The 19945-nt window shown below is 31.1% G+C and overlaps 1 protein-coding gene across 26 annotated transcripts in view; it reads left to right on the top strand.

Moving 5' to 3' along the window:
- LOC130440927 (MAP/microtubule affinity-regulating kinase 3-like) overlaps window positions 1-19945 on the top strand; it is an 87575-nt gene that overhangs the window by 48101 nt on the left and 19529 nt on the right. For 12 of the 26 annotated variants that reach the window (XM_056774330.1, XM_056774305.1, XM_056774327.1 and 9 more), the window contains 8 exons: window positions 3700-3844; window positions 3931-4184; window positions 7648-7828; window positions 8337-8502; window positions 11278-11334; window positions 16390-16563; window positions 18246-18393; window positions 19579-19689. In XM_056774330.1, coding sequence (XP_056630308.1) covers window positions 3700-3844; window positions 3931-4184; window positions 7648-7828; window positions 8337-8502; window positions 11278-11334; window positions 16390-16563; window positions 18246-18393; window positions 19579-19689 — 1236 coding nt within the window. Of the gene's footprint in view, window positions 1-3699; window positions 3845-3930; window positions 4185-7647; window positions 7829-8336; window positions 8503-11277; window positions 11335-14404; window positions 14417-16389; window positions 16564-18245; window positions 18394-19578; window positions 19690-19945 lie in introns of all 26 variants that reach the window. The other 14 variants (XM_056774319.1, XM_056774321.1, XM_056774317.1 and 11 more) reach the window with 6 other exon arrangements.

Below are 19945 nucleotides of genomic sequence, written 5' to 3'. Positions count from 1 at the left end.
TTCTTGTAGGACTTTCTTAAACCCCAGCACAAACCTATAACACACCATTTCGACTATTATAGCTTATATGACAGATTTGTTGTATAAGCAGGTTGAGATTTGAGATTGTCGTGTTTCTATGGCTTCAATTGAGTATTACAGCGAATCGCGAGGCTTGGAAGACGGTAGCAAGTTCCACGAGCGAGAAAAATTCGCTTAGTTTAGGTCGTCCTTCAACGTGGAGCCATCTGTGTACTAGGTGGCTCCATTATTTAATATAGCGTGCTCAAAATCATCAGTGCATCCAAGCCCTTATTATTAACTGTCATAGGTTCTCTGTCTATCAAAATGATTGGACATTCACTCACACCTGCGTCCAGATTTTCGCATGGTTAGTTGGTCTAGTCGGCAGTTCTTTGAGGATATTCAGCCTGTATGGTGACTTCAAGGCTGCGAATCGTTAGATCCAAAGGCAGAAAACTCAGTAGGACTTTAATAGTTATAGTTAGGAACGTATTCTTGGACCTTGTGACATACGAAGCGCTGAACTCCGTCCGGTCACACTTTTGTTTTCTCCTAGTAGGACCGGACCACCACAGAAGGGCCTCGAACATGATGTATATATCCATTAGAGGTGCTTGGGTCAAAGACAATGGTTAAAAGGAGATTTCTTAATCAAAATATACAACCATTTTAAGTAAATTTGGTAGTCGGTTCCAAGCTCCACAGATTGCAGAAGTTTCTTTTCGTTGTAGCTTGTTCAATGTTTTCATTTACGTTAATTTTTTTTCCGTTTTCCCTGTTCTAATTTATTCATTCCTTATATAGTCACAAAAGGAAATAAATTAAATGTAGTAGTTGACATTATGCTAAAATTTAATTAAAAATTTTTCACGTCTATTTGAATTGGTACTTATATGGAAACTTTGTCCTTGAATCGTATTTAATTGAACAAACAAGGCGCAGGATATTTGGTATTACGAATTAGATGACCTACTAAATATGTTATTGGTGTCAATATTTTCGCGTGTTTTAAATAACTAATTATTCACTCGAACGTTTTTGCTTTTTAACAAAAATATATTCTGTCTCTGTCTCTGTATCAATCCGATACGATTATTTCCACAATAATTCCAATTTTTCTTTGTTTTACGTTCTCTAATTTCTTTAACATTCTTTCTTTCTCGTACTTACGTCCTTCTAAGCCATTGTAGATTTTTGGTCAGTCGTTTTGGCTTCATAACCAATCTAAACCTATACCTACAAGATATTTTGTACAAGACTCTTACATCATTGTTCTGCTTCCAAAATTCCTTCCAAAGGAGGCTATTTTTCTGGGGTTTTGTGTCCCATTTCCCAATGTGGAAGTACTACTTGTAGTACTTAAATCTTTCAAATGGACAGGACGTTCTCAAAGTAGATACTCTTCTGTTTCCATGGCTTGCTCCCAGAATCTGCAGTTGTTAATGCCTATCATCTGGAGGTGGTATTTGACAGGGCAGTGACCTCTCAACAGACCGACCACGAGTTTGATGTCATTTCTGGTCATCACGAGAAGTGATGTGGTTATGAATCCTTTGGATTTTCCTGGGCTTAAAGTGTTTTTCCAGTGATACTATCTGATTCTTTAGCCATTCGTTCAGTTCGTTATTGATGTGGCATCTCATGGGGACACAGACTGGTTTAAGGTCCCTTTTTTGGCAAGGCTGCTTCCTCATTGCCCGGTGTGATGATCTGGTAGCCCCATAGGGGTTACTTTGTTTCTGTTAGCAGTGTTTTTAAAGCTTGTTTGCACTTGGCATCTCTACCTGGAAAATGGAGAGTGATATTCCTAGAGGTATGGAGAGCATGCATTTTGGTCCAGTTTAGTCTGTGTACCATTACAGGCTTGCGGAAGATTCTTATTGACCCATGACCACTTCGAATGGAATATTTTTGTCTATCATGTTGTTTTAAATTTCCTGGCTTCGATTTTCTGTCGGGATTAACCTGTGGGCATCGCTGAAAACCTCTATATTCATTATAAGGCGAAGGGAAGGCTGTGATAGGGCAGGTTGACATTACCCTTCTAATGCCTAGCATCTCTGCCCATTTTCTTCTGAAGCATATGAAGTTATTTGATTATTAAGCTCAGTTTCATAATGTCGTGAATTAGAGTGTATAATGTTGTACAAATCGAACTAAACTTGCTGGAGTAGTTGATGTGATGTTGCATCATCTTCTACAAAGAAGTACATCGTGTGATTGGTTACTGACGGGTTGTTGTTCTTGATTTTGAGATGCTGCTGGTATTCGTTTGCTTTGTAGGTGCATAGTCAGGCCGTTGTCGTCTCGTTTAGCGGGTAAACCGGTTTCAACCGGTCGATCGTTTCGATTTTGCTTTTCCGTTGACTTGAATGATGAAAATTTTTTATCCTAGTCGGATCACTTTGTTAAGGCATATGCGACAAGTTTTTTGAGTGACTCTATTAGAGATAACTTGGACTAGTAACCGATCTACGATTACCACAGCATTACCATTTTTTTCTTTGATATTTTGTTTGCTGTTTTCTACTTATGATGCAATGGAGCGTTTGGTACGTAAGAGAAAAATAAAAAAAGTTTTATAAACCTGATTATTTTGATAATTTGATGATTTCAATCTTATCAAGAACTTGATACAAATAATGAGTCGACAACTAGTACGATAAAATTTCTGTTTCTGGCAACGATGTCATTCAGATATTATAAAATATATTAAAAAAAACAATTTTACTTTACACTGTTAACTAGATAACAAATTTTTATTGACAGTAGATAAAAAGTAATATTTACTAAGAAATATGAATATGATGTTTTAACAGTTTATTTAAAATTGTGTATTTAATGAATATAACAAAATTTTTTCTGCCATATTTTCCATAAAAATATAAATCTATTTCTTATAATACGAGATCTGGCTGCGCGAATCTTTCTCGAGGTCTTCTGTAGGCTCGTCTTTTTCTGCCACTACCTTGCAGATACACTCGGCTTTCGTCTGAGTAGCGAACCGCATTGTTTGTCCAATTAACGGCAAATCGTAGACGAGTTGCCCGGTTGGGGTTAGATGGCCTTTTTAGCTCAAGGTTAACTATCTTCTTACGACTCTACAACCACTCACAGCTATTCCTCGCATTTCTCTGATCGCTTGTTGGATTTGAACATCAGTGAGGTTCATATTTGTTAGTCTTTTGATAAATGATGATAAACTTTAGAAACAGCAGACTGACTCATGTTCAATGACCGTTTCATCAGCTGTATCACTTGTTGTGTCCATTTTCAGGAAGAATTCTTGTTGGTTTTTAACGAAGATGTATATCAGTTGACGATTGATGGTTAACTGATACCGGTAGGTCGGGTAGATGACCATTTATAAGGATCAGTTACCCCTAGGTAGCGCCATTATTCTAAACAAACATAAAAAGGGTAGTTATAGATCATAACGTATTGTTGGAATGTGAGAGTAAGAAACATTACAAATCTTTTACATCATTTTGAAGCATATTTACTAAGAAAAATCCAATTTCGTGTTCGGTTTTTTTTTTTCCAGTGACTTACGATTACGGGGGTGTCGCCTGAGTCGATTTTCGACCAGGTCGCGAACATCTAATTGTGTCAGTTTTTTTCATTTAAAAAATGAACTTTTTATGAATTCTTTGAATTACTTTTAGTTGTTCTAATTATCATTTTATGTATTTGCAGAGATTTAAAGGCTGAAAACTTATTGTTGGATAGTGAAATGAATATAAAAATTGCCGATTTCGGTTTCTCTAACGAATTTACACCTGGAAATAAATTAGATACTTTTTGCGGGAGTCCACCGTATGCAGCCCCCGAACTTTTTCAAGTAAGTATTATTTTTCTATACATAAATGTAAAAAATTGCACTTTCACCAATTCTAATGAATTTATTAATTATATTTCGCGTTACAGGGTAAAAAATACGACGGTCCTGAAGTGGACGTTTGGTCGTTAGGCGTTATCCTTTACACGCTCGTATCCGGTAGTCTACCTTTCGACGGATCGACGTTGAGAGAACTAAGAGAACGAGTTCTAAGAGGAAAATATCGAATCCCTTTTTACATGAGTACCGATTGCGAGAATCTTTTGAAGAAATTCCTGGTGCTGAATCCGGCCAAAAGAGCCAGTTTGGAAACCATCATGAAGGACAAGTGGATGAACCAGGGGTATGTTGGGTTAGTTAAGTTGGAATCAATTGATGTCGTCAGTAGATTGGTATTGTGACATGTGTATCGATGTTGTTTTTTTTTCTATTTGAATCAGTATTCTTATTTTCACATCCCAATTTCATCCATAGTAGTATATTCTACAAAAATAATGAATACGAATCAAAATGCTATTTTTACTTTAAAACAGAAAGATTCTAGAAGTACTACCCTGAAAATATTATAAATTTGATTGTGGCAGTTTAATGACATACATTTTTCTTCTTTTTTTATTGGTTTTCATGTTTAAATATCTTTTACCTTCATATTTTTCATTTTTCTTTCTTTATTCTCTCTTTTTAGTCAATTTCTGCTCATATTCTTCTGAAACAAATCTATTTGTTTGAATGTGGAGCTCAATTTGCTCTATTCCTGAACGTGTTGAACACTAACATCATTCCGGTATGATTATTTCCATAATGATTCACATTTTTCTGTATTTTTTGTGTCCTAATTGTACTTTTAAGGGACAAAATGTTGTTAAATGCCACATTTACTTTATATCAGAAATATTGTAGAAGCGCCATCCTGAAAATAATATGAAATTAATTGTGGCAGTTCATTGACATACATTTTTCTTTTTCCTTTATCGGTTCATATTTTAATATCTTATACCATATTTTTCATTTTTCTTTTTCAATTCTCATCTTCCCTTTATATCTGCTCATTTTCTTCTATAACAAATGAAGTTTTTTGAATTTGGAACTCAATTTGCTCTTTTCCTGAATGTGTTGAACACTAACATCATTCCGGTATGATTATTTCCATAATGATTCCCATTTTTCTTTGTTTTCTTTGTGTTCTAAATATGTTGGAACACTGAAATAAGTTGTCCCCGGAACAATTCCCATTTATCTCTATTTTATATTCCCTAATCCCCTTTTTTCCAGATTTGTATTGATTTTTTGATGTTCTAGTCTTTTCAGTGACTCTATTAGTGATAACTGCCCGCCATAAACTAGTGTTTGCATCGTTTTATTTTTATATAAACAATGGTAGAGTTTTTCCAAAATAATAAAACACAGACTAAATAGAAAAGAAATTCTGCGAAAAAGGGCTTATTTGTTAGTTTATGAACAGAAATTTCTCCACGGAATGTATGGAAACACCATTACTAGACAGGAAAGGAATACCATCAAATGGTACAAAAACGGAAAACAAAGAAAATTTATGAGCCTGAAAGCTTGGGATCATATGAAAGATCCATTAAATTCTAGACTGATAAAAAACATAGAAATCAAAGTATAAAAATCATATAAAAGAGCCAATCAGTAATTAAAAAACTGAGCTCTTTTATAAATGATGTGGGAATATTCAGGCATATTAGTACCAGGACTCACTAGAGTAGAAGGATAACTGATAATTATCACCAAAAGGGACTCAAATCTCCGGGGAAACACAGTAGGATTAAAACAGGAAAACAGTGACCAGAAGATAACAGATAAATTGAAATTGGTGCACTGCATATGCTGTGGGTTGGAAGAGTATCTAAGGGATCGACACTGAATAAACCTAAACTGAAACTGATGGAGGTCCTAAAATGATAAGGGAATAATATATAAATATATAAATAAGGGATAATAAATTCTGAGGTAATCCTCAGTTAAATGTACGGAAGAGGGGGCACAATAAATTTTTCAGTTCTCAGTGAATCAGTACATACATATTTATATCAAAGGCCAATCAGAACATTAGTTAATGGTGGACTAAACCAAAAGTAGCTTTCTATTGAAACTGAAAGAATTACACCAAAATAAATTTTAGTTGATTTCACATCAATTTTAAGTATATTCACTAATTATTTAATTTTAATTTTATATAAAACAAACTTTATTATGGTGTAGTTCTTTTGTAGAATATAAGCATGTGAATATATGTAACTATATATACAAAAAAAATCAAAAATGAATATTTTGATTGTCAATTCTTTCTCCAAAATTAGTCATTGCAGTACCCAATGTCAATGTAAACCTGTTTTATTTAATTCAAATTTATTAAAAAATTTCAGTGTAACTTTGACTATGAATTCTTACATTGATGGTGTAATTCTTTTGTAACATATAATTTAAATGCATGTAAATGGTGTAAATATATATTTATATTAAAAACATTCTCTCCTTAATTTGGGTTCGATTTCAAATCAAACTTTGTCAAAAGTAGAATTCAATTATGACTTTTGTAACTTGAACCATGAATATTGTGTGGCTTTGACTATGACTACGAATTTTTTTGGAACTTTGACTATGAATTCTTGAATTATGACAATATAAAACAAACTTGCATGTGATATATATATATATATATATATATATATATATATATATATATATATATATATATATATATATACTTATATGAAAAACATTCACTGCTTTATTTGATTCGATTTTAAACCAAACATTGTCAAAACTAGGATTTGACTATGAATGTTTTGGAACTTTTACTATGAATGTTGTAATGTTGTCAAACATTAACTTTAATTACAAATGTTTGATGAACATTTACTATGACTACCAATGTTTGTTGAACATGGACTATGACTACGAATGTTTGTGGTTCTATGACTATGATTACGAATGTTTGTTGAATATTCACTATGACTATGAATGTTAGTGGAATTTGTTTGTTGTTGTATGACTTTAACCAAGACTACTAATGCTTGTCTAACTTTGACTACAGATGTTTGTGTGAGTTTCACCATTACTATGAGTGTTTGTATAACCTACAAGTAATATTCATTACAAATACTTTTAAGTAAATTTGACTTTGACTACAATTTGTCTAACTTTGATTATATTTGTGAGACTTTGACACAAATGTTTGTCAAACATTAACTATTTGTAATTTTGACTATGTATGCTTGTATAGCCTTGACTACAAATATTTGTGTGACATTCATTACAAATTTTTGAATAACTTTGATTATGATTACGTATGTTTGTCTAACTTTGACTACGGTTGTGTATATGAAAAGAACTACAAATTTTGTGGAAATTTGACTTTGACTTAGAGTGCAGTTTGTCTAACTTTGACTATGTTTGAGTGATTTTGACCTTGTGTGACTTTCCCTTATTTCAAATACGCTAAATCTCTTAAATAAATACAACACAATGATATTTACTTTCAGGGATTCTCTGAATATTGGATGGATGTTAAAGTATGTATATTATCAATAAAATAATTAATTTAATTGAAAGAAAGTGATTTGTAATCATCACCTCCTACTAATATTCGATTATATCACAAATTGGCAGAATAAATCAAATTTTTAACCCGAATTGGATTATTGCAACGACTATACCATTTGATATCGTCTTTGACAAATTTTCGCGACTATAAATTTAAAAAATTCAATAACATGCGACGACGTTTCAAAGAAAATGATGATTTTTGATTAATTTTTTTTGTCGATTTTAATTTTCAGATACGAGAACGACGAATTAAAACCTTACGTCGAACCGGAACAAGACATGAGCGATCCAAAAAGGATAGAAGCTTTAGTGTGTTTAGGTTTCAATAGGTACGACGTAGAAAATTCGTTAGATTCGCAAAAATACGACGACGCTTTCGCGACGTATTTGCTATTAGGAAGAAAAAGTACAGACGTAAGTAACGATAAACTTTATTCAGAGCGTTTAATGGGTTTTGAAAGACATTTTCCAATGATCAGGTCTCTCGGATAGTCATCATCATCTTGATTTATTTTATCATTATCCATTATTTCATATATACATTGAAAGTGGATCCCCTAATCTTGTTATTTTTTATCACTCCATCCTGTTTTCAAATTTTAGTTTATAATTATTGATTTTTATTCTGCTTACATTTTTCCATTTTTGTCTAGACCATTACAGGATACCGATAATTGTCCTATTCATTTTATTTTCTTAGTACCTACTTTTGTCCAGTGTTCTATATTTTTTCAGTATCCGGTATCATTTTTTTTAATGAATTTTTCTTATGATTCTTCGAAAATATCCAAAATTCAATTTTTTTATAACAAATTTCTATCATTTGACAATAATTTTTTTAACACATTTGAGCTTTTAACAATAATTTATTATCGCGACAAGTCTTTTATTGCATTGTTGATTTAAATTCCTTTCAATATAGCCGGAAAGTGATGGTAGTCGAAGCGGTAGCAGTTTATCTTTGCGCAATATGACCGGACAACAACAGGCTGCGCCCCAACCAGCTATACAAAGTCCTCAACATAGAGGCGTGCATCGCTCTATTTCTGCGACGCACGCTAAACCAAATAGGCGAGCATCCAGTGGCGGTAGGTTTGAATGTCCAATTTGTGCTTTTTTTGATTTCGATTATTTTTTTTTATTAAGAGATAACAACATCTTAAGAAGCTGATTTTCAATTCGAAAAGAAGTTTTTGTTTTTGATTTTGTTGTTTCTTCGATTTTTTGCTATTTGTGCGACCTGCTTTTTTTGAAATATCCATTTTTATGAAAACATGGTAAGTGTAATTTTTTTAAATTGTGCCAACATTTTTGAAAAATAAGGTTAGAAATTCGACATGCCTTTAAAAAATTTCTCATCTGTCAACTTTCCCGATAGTATAGGAAGTTAAGTAATTTCAAGTTGGCATTATTTATAAAAATTCCATAAGATATTGACAAATAACAGTTGGTCTTTAAACTTTATTGATAAACAAAATGTAGCAGTTCATAAGTTGCAGAATATTTTTTCAATTAATGTACTTTTGTTTATTTTATGTTTATAAGTATTGGGATCCATTAACTCAATATGTCTTTTTCAAACCGATTCTCACAATTTTTTTGTTGTTAGTTTTTTTATATAATTGCTATTTTTGTAGATGTAAATTAGAAATTTCAATCAGAACTGTTTTTGAAATCTACGACTCTTCCATTTGCACACCTCTTATCAAAAGCGGTATTTTTGCCACGTTTCTTGTCAAAAATATGATTTGCATTAACTGTTTTCTGAAGCGGTATTGCTTTATAAGTAGGCAACTAAGAGGATCATCATTTATCCTCCTCCACTACTGGAAATAAATCTCTCTTAACTTTTTTGCTTAGTCTTTTATATGTTGCATCCAATCTATTATCTAGGGACACGGTCCCACAGTTCCATTTGTCACTCCTAACATGGACCTCTCCATGGCTCATTGAGTTATTCTTATTTTATTTATAGATTTTTGTATCAAAGTTAGTGTTTCTTAGCCATAAGTCAATACCGAGAAGATGCTTCAATCAAACACCCCAAAGTCAGAGGAGTAGTTTTTTTATCAAGATCCTATTACTTTTTGGGTTTTGGGATACCAAAAGTGTGTTCCAGCTCGATGAGAGTACCTCTTTTATGGGATTTATCTTTCTTTCGAAACCACAATAGAAAGACTTCAGGCTCATTGCACCTTTATTAGTATTAGTTTCTTCATTTCCTGTATATTCAGTATCTGGACTAAAAAATCTCTATTTTTAGAGTTTTATGAGCAGGTTGACTTTCAATAAATATAGTACATTTCTGAGTATTTCTTTCCATACATTTTTCAATAGTTTGGACAGGAGCTTAGATGAGTATAAGATATCAGCTTACCCAGTACTCCACCTCTTATACTTGTTTTTAAATCATCTGTTTACGATTTAATGATATTTTTCCTTTGCCAATGATTTTTTTACTGGAAAAATTAACTGATGATATGAACTAGACTAGAAGGAACCAATCCTATGTTAGTTTTAATTTTTAAATGTATTTCAAGTTACGTCTTTTATATTTTGGAGGTTTATTAAAATATTTTTAATGAAGATAAATCTTTCTTTCTTTCCCTTTGTCAGATGAAGGTTCTGGTTCCTCTTGTGCCAGTTTCTTCCACGGTCTTGTACTCTTAATGTCTCTGAAGTTTTTAGTCACCGGTTTCTTTATGTTGGCTACCTTTCTTTGTCTTCCTGTTTGTTTTCCTCAATTATTCTTCTAGTTTCTGTATGCATTCTTACCATCAGAAAATATACTTAGAAGCTCCCTCAATATACAGTGTTTTCCATAATTACTGACTGTTGTTTATCTAAAGTTTTTTGACATGTTCATTTGAATATTTTTATTTTGATGTGAATTTATTCATTTTAAAGCTAAAAAATGTACAGAATATTCAGTTTCATCAATTTTTATTACTATTTCAATTGATGTTACTTGATAGGTAGATTTTAGTAATTTTTTAGTGTGTGCAATTTTATTTTTATAATTTTTTGTTTTGTGTAGCTATTTTTACTTGTAAACTTGTTTATCTGGTTGTGGATAAATTTATTTGCGCGTGTTTTTTGTTACTAAAACTTCACGCTTTTTTTGCTTATTATTTCAAAATCAGTTCATAATATCTCTTATAAATATCCATTTTAACAATATTTAAAATGTCAAAGTGATAGTTGAGAAAGTTGACATTAATTATGAGCTAAAAAATTGTAATGTCTTCAAGTTCTCATTTCTTAGACTTTTTTTAAATGGTTTTGTTTATTTGATTTACTTGATTTTAGGATTAAAATTTCGTTGGGAAGCATAAAAAATTTACATTTTGAGGAATAGTCAAGATTTTATGCTTTTAAATGGAATTTTTATTAAAATAGACCTAAATGAAGATAATTTATCAACAAAAGTTATGATTTCGATACTAGGTGTGATTTTTCTTTTTTATTTATTAAATTTAATTATTCTATTTAATAAATTGTAATTTATTCTCATTTGTGCAGCTCTACATGTATTTTTTTAAATAATTTATAATTTTAACAGAATTTGAATAACTATTTTAACCTAAAATCATTTTTGGACTTTTTTACCCCAATATGGAGCTGCACAATTTCATTTCACGAATGGGGGGCATGACTTTGACATTTAAATATTTTCACTACTCTACACACTACACTATATTAAAATTACTAAAACTATGTAAATAAAATAATAATAAAAAAAAATCTTCAAATTGTAATTAACTAAAAAATTCGCGACTAGCTTTTTATTTTTATTTCTACTCCTTTAAAAATAATTTTAACTCGATTACCTAAAATTACTAATAAAATATTGTTTTCGTTAGCGACAGGGCCCGGTTTGGCACTTTTACCAGATCTCGCGCTCCAATTACATAAAAAAAGTGAGTTTGTTTGTGCGATCCTATATTACGTGAATGTTCTATTAACAAAAATATAACAATTATCCCATGAACAGATATTCGGGTTATATATATATATATATATATCAAGAATTGTTGATTGGTTATTAGAGGTTATGTTAATTAGATCCGGCAGGAAGTAGTACAACAGTCTTTAGTGAAATGAATCGATGAAATAACTAGAAGACGTGAAAATTAGCATAGAATAATATTTTTTCATAATTTTACGATGAACAATTCCTGATATACAACTCGGTGGATTTAATAATTGATATACCGGATACAATTCATAGTTGTTCTACAGAAAAATACTCTAACTTTATTCAAATTTCTTCTTTTCACTTTTAATGAATGCTATAATACCAAACAGATTTTTTATTATCACTAAGTTATAGAGGATATAATTTCCCCTATAATTTTACTTTTCCCGATATGATTCAGCTGTTACCGAATATACTAGAATGTTCTAAAATGCTCTAGAACTACCCTGGAGAGCTTACGACGATATTTTCTAGGACTACAAAACGTTAACATTATGAATAGAAATTTATGAAACTGTTTTTTTACTATATGGTTGATGGTTCAATGGATCGCCATAAATATTTTATGAAAAATAAAGATTGAACTGAACCTACTATTATCAAATGAAAAAAAACTTTGACCAATATTTCTTTTGTGTGAAGTAGGTGAGTCTTATTGGAGACCATCATTTTTATTCTCACTACCTGACACCACCAGTGAGTGAGATCTTCAGCTATATCTGTCAAAATAGATGCCCAATTAGACATTCCCGTATATTACCTTTGTGTGCAGTAGATCAGTCTTCTTATGAAAATTAAAGATCATGATTGTCATACTCACTAGCTGATACCACCGGTGAGTGAGGACTTCAGTACAGCTGTCAAAATTAATTTGAATATGAATCATTTCCTTGTAATTATCAGGAACAACCAGGATCCCTGATTATTTTATGTCAAATATGTATTTTTGACAAATTTGACAGAGTATTTATCACAATCCTATGTATGTTGTTAATTTTTGAAGTATTTCCAGTTTTGTCTTCAATATTGTCAAAGTTGGTCTAAATATCTTCAACGCAAATATTTTTTTCTTCCCCTTTTACCTTTTCAGGTGTTCGATGAAGGTTCTGGTTTCTCATTTCTTCCACGGTCTTATAACCTTTGTCATCATCATCTTCAATACCTCTGAAGTTTTGGTCCCCAGTTTCTTCATGTGGTCTATTTTGTCTCTTTATTCCTTTTTCACGCTGTTTCCATCCTCAATTATTCTTTCCATTACTGTTTTTCATACTTGCAATAAAAATTATCATTCATCAGGTTTGATCACCATCAGAAATTATTCAAGTTCCAATATACAGTGCTTTCCTAAAATTAGAGCCTCCTTGACATGATATTACAATTTAAAGGTCCCAATTTATACCTAAGCCCTTAGTGGTGAATTCAAACGTTGTAGCCCTACTTATAACCGAGACTTTTTCAGTATTATAAACAATATAATACAATAATATTTTTTCTGTAGAACTGCTTGCGATTTTCCCATCAAATTGAAATGAATTATTTCAAATTTGAAAAAATCAGTTTATCGAAACGGTCGTGCGTTGAAGAGGCATGTCTGCTTACTAACTAACATATATTCAAAAATTAAAACCGCAATATTAATACTTGCATTGTAAAAAAAATATTGAAGAATGGCAACGTTGGTTGTTGCTTTGAACATGTACAGTTAACATTATAGGATGCATGATCTAACAAATTCTGGAATATTACAAAATAAAAAAATCTTCTGTCGGGTAAAGAAATTTATATTGACAGTAAGAATATACTGGGTGTTTAGTTTATATGCTATTTTTTCACATCAAAATTATTTTTAGAAGATGACTCTGGATTGGGAGCAATTAAAGTTTTTAAAAAAAATTGGTTAATGGTAAAAACTGTAATAAATCTCGATTTTATTGCTGTTTTCTACAACATAAAAGCAATAAACATGTTGAAATGTAATTTTCAGTTGAAGTCAGAGTAGAAATAATAGAAAACTTGCTTCACTAGTATCAGTTTGTAAAAAATTATAATACCAAAATTATAGTTTGTGTTTGGTTGCTGAGGTTAACAAGGCGTAAACCAAGCAACTGGTTCCTGATTAGAAAATTGTGATACCAAGACTGCAGTTTGTGTTTGGTTAGTTAGACATGCTTAATTATTGTCCAGGCTATGGTTATCCAAACATAGACTCCTCATTTTTGGTGATATTGATCTTAATGGACTGTTTCCTAACTAGAAAACGGTAAATCTCAAACATTAGTTTGAGTTTAATTGCTGAAACTTTGTTGAATGGTGTCCAGATGGTCATTCACCATTAACTATTTAATGTTAATGAAGTGGTTCGTGATTAGAAAATTGTACCAACATTGGAGTTTGTGTTTTGTTGCTTAGGCGTAGCTAGTCCAAGCTATAGTTATCCTGGCATACTATTCGTTCTTAATGGTGCCTGAACAAGTTTCGAAACTTTGATTTGTGATTGATCGTCTTCTTGAATACAGAAATTGTGGTTCTAAAGTTATGGAGATATGGTTTTTTGGTGTCAGGTTATTGTTATCAGGTCAGAGATTATTTAATCTCAATGAGCTTGTACGTAAATATAGAATTGTAGTTGCCAGACTACAATTTGTATTTGTTTGATGAGATATGGTTATCCAGGTGTAGATTCAAATCTTTGGTTGTGAATTGATTTATTAACAGCTCAAGATATAGAAGTCGTAAAATTTAACATCTAATGTCTTCTAGTCATCACTAGCTCTCTTCTATTTTCTTATAAACATGTCAATATGTAGAAATCAATTTAAAAAAAAATTTAAAATAGTCAATTTTACACATTTTGATAATAAAACATAAATTTCTTTCGAAATGCTTCAACTATTTTTTATTTATTTTATCACAATATGTTATATAAAAAAAGCAGGTTGAATAAATCCAGCTTAGAGCCTTTCCTGCTTTTGTGTGTTAACTGACTGGATTTTTTTCTCTGTTCTTTTCAGGTGGAACCATAGGTAGGTGTTTGTTTGTTAGATGGTCGTATATTTGTGAGTAACCTCCACACACATAAACCACACACCTATATATATATATATATATATATATATATATATATATATATATATATAATAATATATATATATATATATATATATATATATATATATATATATATATATATATATATACATACAAGATTTAGAAAGCCTAAATTGTATATCGGCTTTTGATGTGTGCTTTGGCAATAGTTTTTCCTGCAGGTTTTTTCAACGTTAAATAGTAGAAATTTCACTTCATAGTACTGTCTTCATTAGTTTAGTAAATTTATTCCATATTTTTCCATTTTTCTTATATTTCCAAATCAAAAAATATTTTTTTCACTCATTTTTTCCATCCATATTTACTTTATATCGTTGTAGGGCAAGAAAGTAGACTAAAAATATGTAAAAGTTAACATTGGATGTGTTTTAAGTTGACTTTTTCATATTTATTACTTACAGCAGCTTTAAAGGTCACAGAAATAATAAATTTACTAAAAATTATGAAATATATAGGGAGATATATAAAAATGATCTTATGTTTTGTTTATAAAATAGATCAAACTTGATAACATTTATAATCAATTGAAGTATACTTTAATTTAAATTTTTTCACTACTTGTTTATTTTTTATAATTGAAAGAAACATAGAAAAATTCATTCGACTAAATATATAGGATGTGTCAAGCACTGTATAAAACTTCTTATACAGTTAAAACAATTTCAAAGAGAAGTTATCTCAGATTAATTTTAAATTTAATATTATATGCATGCTGGTAATGTATTTTTTTCGAAATTCTGCATCCCTATACAAAATGTAGATTGGGAAAAGGTAGCTATATATAAATAAATGATTGATTGACTTTTAGGAATAATTTTCAATACCACAATAAATAAATAAAAAAACAATCTGTATAATGTAATATTGAATCTAATGTAAAATGCTTTCAATTTTGATTATATTTTACGATTGTAATACATAATAACTTTTATGTAACTGTCAATATTCTTTGAATTATTTTCAAATTGTTATTTTTCAAAATACTGTGGTAAATGGAAATTTTTAACCACCCTATATACGTGGATAAAGTATGTAAAATTGCCTGTTGATATTGGGACAATTTGTATGCGAATGATTTCAATAGTTAGATATATTGTTATGAGAAAAAAAATTAACATAGTTACTTCTAAAGCATGCGAAATTCCTCTTACAGGGTGTTTTAGAAAAGATGTACCATCTTCTCTAGAATTCATATAATACATTGGATTTGTTTAATAAATATATACTTTTACGTCGAAACTATTGGCAACATTGTAATGACATTTTTAATCGCATAATTTTTTTTATTTATTTCTAACATCGGTGTTGCAGGTTTACTGGTGAACCGGTTCACCAAATAGCCGACGACAAGAAATTCAAAATATATACTCAAAAAAATGAAAAAAAAAACAAAAAATGAATAAAAACAAACATAAAAATAACAAACAAACAAAAAATTTAGGATATTTCAAACTAAATACCCAAAAAATGAAAAAAAAAACAGGAAAATAACAAAAAACAAAAAATCTCAAAAAAACAAACAAAAATAACAAAAAAACAAAAAATTCTAAGAAACAAACATAAAAATAGAATTTCCAAAAAATCAAGATATTTCAGAATAAATACCCAAAAAATGAACAAAAAACAAAAAATAAAACAAAAAAATAACCAAAAACAAGAAATTTCAAAATATATAACCAAAAAATGAACAAAACAACAATCAGAAAATTAACAAAACATTTCGAAAAAAAAAACGAAAAAAATTACAAAATATATACCCAAAACTGAAAAGAACGATATCCACAAACATTTTTCTACCAAAATCTAGTAAAGGTGTTGCATCTTTTTTGAAAGAAACTGTATTATGTAAATCTTGACGATTTTTAATTTTGTCGTTATATTTGCTTAGGTGAAACATTAAGAACAGGCGCTCAACCCCAAGTACCTGCCGCTCAAATTAACAATCAACAATCGTCCGGTTTTAAACGACAAAATACCGTCGACAGTGCTACCATTAAAGAAAATAGCGCAAGACTAAACGCAAGACCTGCCAGTGCTCAACCCAAAACTACGACGGAAAACAGTGAGTTGTCGCGCTTAAAAAAATCATATTTCATTTAAAAAAACCTGATACAAAACTGGAAAGTCAAAATATGTCAATTATGACATTTATATGCTACCACAACTGAACGTAACACGATGAGCTAAGTCGATATGTATTTAGGAAACATATTTTCCTGGAACTTTGTATATTGGAGTTTTGATTTCATTATAATAAGGATCTGAAGCACCTTTTAAATTTATTTGAAAATTACTAATCAAAAAAAATTATGATGCTAGAAATGGTCAAAAATTGTGTTTTCCATCGATGCCACGCTAAAAAATAGGAGTACGAAAGATTTGGGATTATCAAAGTTGAGGTGGCTCACAATTATACCCTAAATTGAATTTTTTTGATTGTTTTATAATAAGGGAGGGGTTAATTGAAACTGATATTCTTTATAACCTGAATTACTAAGTTTATATGAACTGAAGACTTAGAAAAATGGTTAGTTTTTAAGGATATCGAATGTATAAGTGGTTGCCTACCCAATAGGTTAGATTCTCACTTGAAATTTTAACCTAAACAAAAAACAAAATCGTAAATTAAAACGAATTTTGTAGAAAAATACAAAATTTCCACAGCTTTAACAGAAATTTCTGGATTACAAATCGCGTAAAACATTTTCAAATAGATAGGAAGCTACAGGTTTTATTGAGCCAATTTCGGTTGATTTTTGAACTGGCTCTCTCTTTTTCCGAAAAATGAATATTTTGCTGCTTGGACATACGATATTTGCGATCCTTCGCCGAATCCAAATATGCAAAATGCAATAAAAAACATTTTAACTGATGCAAACTTCCGTTTACAAACTTTCACGAAATATCACCAGTAGTTTCCGATATACATGTCTACTTAGTTCATCGTGGTGTACCCCCTACACTATAAATCGCATTTCTTCAATGGACTCTATGTATACTTTACTGAATTGTTCTCTAATACTACTACCACCAAGAATAGGGAGGCCTTGTCGGTTCTATTTGTCTTGTTACCCCTTTATAGCCCTCTGGGTTACTCTAGTACATGTAAGCTCTCTATATGTAAAATTGAACTCTTCCCAGTTGGTCAAATCCTAGGATTTTCCTTCATGTGTTAATAAGAGCTTGAACAGTATTTGCCTTCCATCTGTTCTATTTCTACCACCCAATCTGACGAATTTATCTCGTCTATGAAGGTTTCGGCCCGTCTGCTGCCATATGACTGAAGCCTTTTGTTTTTATTGCCTTTCCAACAGCTCAAAGTGTCCATTAATCAAAGTTCCTCCAGAATCTTTAGTGATCTATAGCAGTACTGCCCTTTCTCCAGCTAGCTCATCGAATACATTGTGGCATTTCAGCGGTTAGTACCACTGCACTATCTGGGTTATTATCTTGAGCTGTAGGACACTAGCTGGATAAAAGAAATACTAAAAAACTATTGTTGTCAAATCAACCAAAAATTTTGACTAGTTTTGTCAAAAAATAGATTGGCTCTAATCAGAATCCAACAAATCATTGTGGAATAATTATTATAAAATATTCAGCTTTGTATCGGATTATCATTTAGTTTTTCATTGTCCTGTTTATTATACCTAATTTTTTTGTCACCACCTTAACCTACTTTCTCCTTCCCTTTCGTTAGTGTAGTGTCTATGTCCATTTTTTTGTTTTTTTTTGTCACATTAGGTATACAAGCTCCGACTAAAGCTCGAACAGTATTTAATAAGAACCAAGCATTATCTTTAGGAACTACTGTCGGTCGAAGATCCACGATCAGTTACGATGGCAAATCGGACAGTACGGAAAAAACAAATATGGCCGCCGATACACCGGGGTAAGTTCCTCTATCGAATTATTCTTCATTACCTTATATTAATTAGATTATGATGTGTGGTTATTAATATAACGAGCGTATAAAAAAAAAAACTCCATCTTCGGGAAGTTGTTTAATGTTAGCTGCCTCTTTCGAATGCAGCACTGTCCTCTATTGCTTTGTTTTTGGAAATTTATCAACGAAATTTCACATGGAATTCACTGAAAAATGAAAAAAATACAACGACCAATACTTTCTGTCGTATTTACTTGAAAACATATGTTTAGTGTTTATTTTATACCTATACATCACGCAATATGACTGCCTTACTGAAATGTTTAAACTACCTACAAAATATTTGAAATTTCAATAATTTATTTCTTTATAAACACTGCTCAAAAAATTATAATGAAAGAAGAAAAAAAGAAACACGTGTTCTCTTTTTAGCACCAGTTTCGTTATTGATAATAGCCACATCCATTGTACAGTGTAAATCTCGAAATTTTGGACTCTATTTAAAAAAAAATTACTTGAAATTTTATTTATAATTAATCTAGTCATGAAGATAAAAAGTGATATTTTTATTTTCGATGTTTGTCGACTCAATATAGCAGAAATTTTTAACTAAAATTCAGCGGTGTGCGCCAACTCGCCATAAAACTATAACTTGTGTTACAATGTGATCATGGTCGTTATGAAGATTAGACAATTCATGACGGAAGTTTATGCAGCTCAGGATTTTAATTATGAAATGAAAAATAAAATATATATTTAGAGTGTATTTCTTAACCTAACCTAAAACATAAAAGTTTATAAGCGAACTTACTCCATCGGTATGGTACTAAATTCCAGGTAATACTCTAAATGAATCCGTCAATAGTTCTATTATGTACTCTGTCTACCTTTTCGTTTACCTGAAATATCCCCGTCTCGAGCTGGCGCATTCCCATCTCAACGGATTTAGAATCGTCACGAATTGTATTATGAACTCAGGCTACCTTTTCGTTTACCTGAAATATATGCCGAGTTGGCGCATCCTTACCTCAACGGATTAAATATAGTTATGAATTGTATTATGTACTCGTTAGGTAGCTTTTAACAAGTTAGAATAACTGTCACCTCATAAACCCCTTCTGTTTTTTACCATTTTATTTTCCTTAAAAACCGAAAGTAAATTTATTGTTCTTTTGCTAACCGCATGCGCAGACCTGATGCTATCGGCGCCGGAGATACTTTAAGGCCTGGAAAGGGCCACGTGAAATCGGCATCGGTCAGTAGCAGCGGCCCTGAGCCAGCTACTGACCCTTTACGCACTAGGTAGGTTGACCTGAAAACAAAAAAAGAAACGGTCAAACACGGGAATACGAATAAAAACATACATTTTTTGGTTAATTAATTGGATTGCGTTATCGTTATGGTAGGTTTACACAAAGCGGTTTGATTCCGTCACCGATACGACAAAAAAATCACTACAGGGGATTATAAAAATATTTTATTAGAGAATGCTGTTGTCATAATGTGAAAACAAACTATCAAATTTGGATCAGTTTCTGAAAGATGAGATAATAGGGGA

The sequence above is a fragment of the Diorhabda sublineata genome, chromosome 3, assembly GCF_026230105.1.
Source record: "Diorhabda sublineata isolate icDioSubl1.1 chromosome 3, icDioSubl1.1, whole genome shotgun sequence".
NCBI classification, from domain to species: Eukaryota; Metazoa; Arthropoda; class Insecta; order Coleoptera; family Chrysomelidae; genus Diorhabda; species Diorhabda sublineata.
Note: the sequence above shows the minus strand (reverse complement) of the source record. Positions and strands in the feature narration are given on the sequence as shown.